This window comes from Tigriopus californicus, chromosome 7 (assembly GCF_007210705.1).
Source record: "Tigriopus californicus strain San Diego chromosome 7, Tcal_SD_v2.1, whole genome shotgun sequence".
NCBI lineage: Eukaryota > Metazoa > Arthropoda > Copepoda > Harpacticoida > Harpacticidae > Tigriopus > Tigriopus californicus.
The window spans coordinates 13,396,960-13,399,926 of NC_081446.1; the positions used below are offsets into that span (position 1 = coordinate 13,396,960).

Here is a 2,967-nt window from a genome sequence, read left to right on the forward strand (position 1 = left end):
AATGCTCGACGAGCTTCTGTGTAAAGACCTTGATTTTCTGGAATGGTCACCTGTTAAAGTGATGTCGGAGAATCTGGCCCAATGTTTTCCATCTATTCACGATTGGAAATTCGTCTTCCTCGGCAATCCTGACCTGGAACGCGGATTCTTCCTTGGATTAGGTCGAACCGAAGTATTCCAATTTCTTGTGACCGGTCTCAAAGCGGCGAATAAACGCTGGATAAAGGTCAACGAGTCCTTTTGTAAGCTTGAACTTCCGCCGGGCACCCTAATCTTCGGTGAAATAGTCCGTGAACTGCGTGGGGAAGGCAAAAACATGCGGAAAATGGTCGCTCTCCATGTGATAGATGGTCTCTTCATTGGAGGCGAGGACATTCGAAATTTGGATCTCAAAAGCAGGAATGCTGAACTGAAGCTGATGGCTGAGGCTGTGAATAAACCCACTTGGTCTGACTTTGCCTTGCTGCGGGTTAAAGAATTGTACAACTTGGATCGACTGCCGGAACCGCTGAGTCAACTCGAGCTGCGCCGACTGAAGGGATCCGGAAAACTTGTTAGACCAACCCAAAAAGTGGAAGACATGTTCAATACGTACGTAAGCTTGAAAGCAGATATAGCTTGTTTCATGTGATGTCATTCTGCATTCAAAACCTTTATTACCTGAAAAGTGGTGGAAGATTGGAAAGCCAGGTTGATTTACAAACGTTGTTTTCATTCCGTCCATTTAATTTTTTTTTTGCATCGAAGATGATAATGCTTTTCATTCATCTAAATATGGTTGACTCAAGGACTTCAATGTTTCGGCTGTGTCTGATATTCAGTTTGAATATTAAATGAACAGTATTATTGAAAATCCAACACTAGATGACGAATTATGGCAAAAAAAATAGACGATCATTTATTTTGATTCCACATAGATACTTTGATCATTGGACCCTATCCATTATTTGATTTTCCATCATTATCATTATTTAACCTAAGGAGCCGACAGTAAACTCCTTATGTATATCGATTTTTGTAAAATCAGAATCGTAATCCTAAGCCAGAAAAGGCAAAAATATTTTGGAACAAGGTTGGTAAAACTGTCGTGAAGAAGAAGTATTGTCTATGTTAGAGCAGAAAAGAAATGTAATTTAGAAGAATAGAATAACAATTGAAAAATGATTTCAATTGTAATTAAGCAAGTTAAGAACTAATGCCATTGCAGTTGTTGTTAGATGCACTTGGGGAGGCCGGGGGGGTCTCATATTAAAAATTGTACCTTACACAAAATCCCTGAGCACCCAAATATAAATACTTCAAATCAATGTTATGTTTATTGTAATTACAAATCAGATACGTTTAAAATGTGATTGACATAGATTTGCACTTGGCTAGTTCATTGTAAGATCAATTATTGATCATTTAGTAAATGGATGTGGTGTCATCTAGCTTGTTCAGGGTTTGGTGCTCTCTATCAATCTTCATATTTCATTAAGTGACTTGTTTCAGATTACCGCGCTATTTCTGTCCGAGTGGTCTCGTGTTTCTCCGAATGGTCAACGATCCCTACCGACTAGCAGTTTCTAAGAAACAGAAACGCAAGTATTGGTTTCACACTGAACTCAACCAGTCTGTGCTGAATTGTCCAAAGGCCGCGGTGATGCCCTTCAAAGCCACATACGAGCATCAACGCGTTTGGGAATGGACCGTGGGTGTGGCTTTATATCCGCTTCAGCCAGGCACACGTGATGACTCCAAGCTGCACTTAGATACCTTGATGACCTGGATTAGGACGCAGATTCAATGAAAATACTGGGGTAAAAAACAAGTCGCGAGATCGTGAACAAATCTGAGCTTTGAATATTGGTAGTAAGATGAGAATATTAGGTTGTAGATAGGGTTTTGGTACATTCACCGTATTTTTGAAAAGTACAACCATTTTCATCCTTTTTTTTTTTTTTGCAATTTTGATTTCTAGCCAAAAAGATACGAACAAGCAAAAAAGTATTCATTATGAAGAAGTGAACAAGTTTTAATATGTAAAAAGCATAGTTGGACATTCCAGATACATTGGCGGCTTTGTTTCTTTACTTTTTTTGGACATTTGGTCCACATAGGTATCTTCTTACCTTTCCTGTTGATTGATAAGGTTGAAAGTATCACATCCTGTAGTGTCCGAAAATCGTTATCCGGGACCAACTTAAGCATAGTTTTTGAAACAAATAACATCACTATTTGGGAATTCAATGGTTTAGTATTCAGATACCTTTAAGTTTGCATGACGAGGAAAATGGTAGAGTTTTCATTTACTTCAGTATTGATACCTTTGAACAAACTTCCAGGAATGACATGTTCTTTTTTCACTAGCTCTTGTTTAGGGCGGAAATTATGGACTGAAAGGGATTTTCTTCTTTTTAAAATGGTGCAACTCCAACCCCTACTCCCCCACAAACAGACAATTCTTAGGTTGTAGGTTATCTTAAGTGAAAATGATCTCAAACCCTTGAAAGATATGAATGGCATACGCTCATGCAATTTAAACTGAACTTACGACTTACATGATAACATGCTATAATAATGTCAATCCTAAGGCATTAAAATATCTCAATAGATAAACTTTATTACTGTCTCTACAGTAAGGCATCGAACAATATATTAGCTAATTATTCATAAATTGTAAGGAGATTTTCATCCAGACTTAGCCAATCTCAACACTGTCTTTTACACTACATAATCAAAGCTCAAATTTGAATGGGATGGAATGCTTACTACGTGCTATCATCTGCATCCACATGTACCTAAGTACATTTCCACTTTGTCTACTTGAAGCCATTGTACCTCATCGAAATCAACATGCTATACCAAATTACCTTATATTACATTGCAGATTATCTAAACACTTATGCATTCTTATTTCCATAGGACAATCGGAGATTATTTTCAATAGTTATTTTGTCATCACTTCTTCTCCAGTATGCTGAAGCG

General features: G+C 37.7%; 1 protein-coding gene across 1 annotated transcript in view; it reads left to right on the forward strand.

Moving 5' to 3' along the window:
• Positions 1–2,716, forward strand: part of LOC131883524 (cap-specific mRNA (nucleoside-2'-O-)-methyltransferase 1-like) — a 6,896-nt gene extending 4,180 nt beyond the window's left edge. The window contains exons 6-7 of the mRNA XM_059231013.1: positions 2–591; positions 1,492–2,716. Of these exons, the coding sequence (XP_059086996.1) occupies positions 2–591; positions 1,492–1,789 (888 nt within the window). The 3' untranslated portion in view covers positions 1,790–2,716. The remainder of the gene's footprint in view (position 1; positions 592–1,491) is intronic.
• Positions 2,717–2,967: the final 251 nt, after the last annotated feature.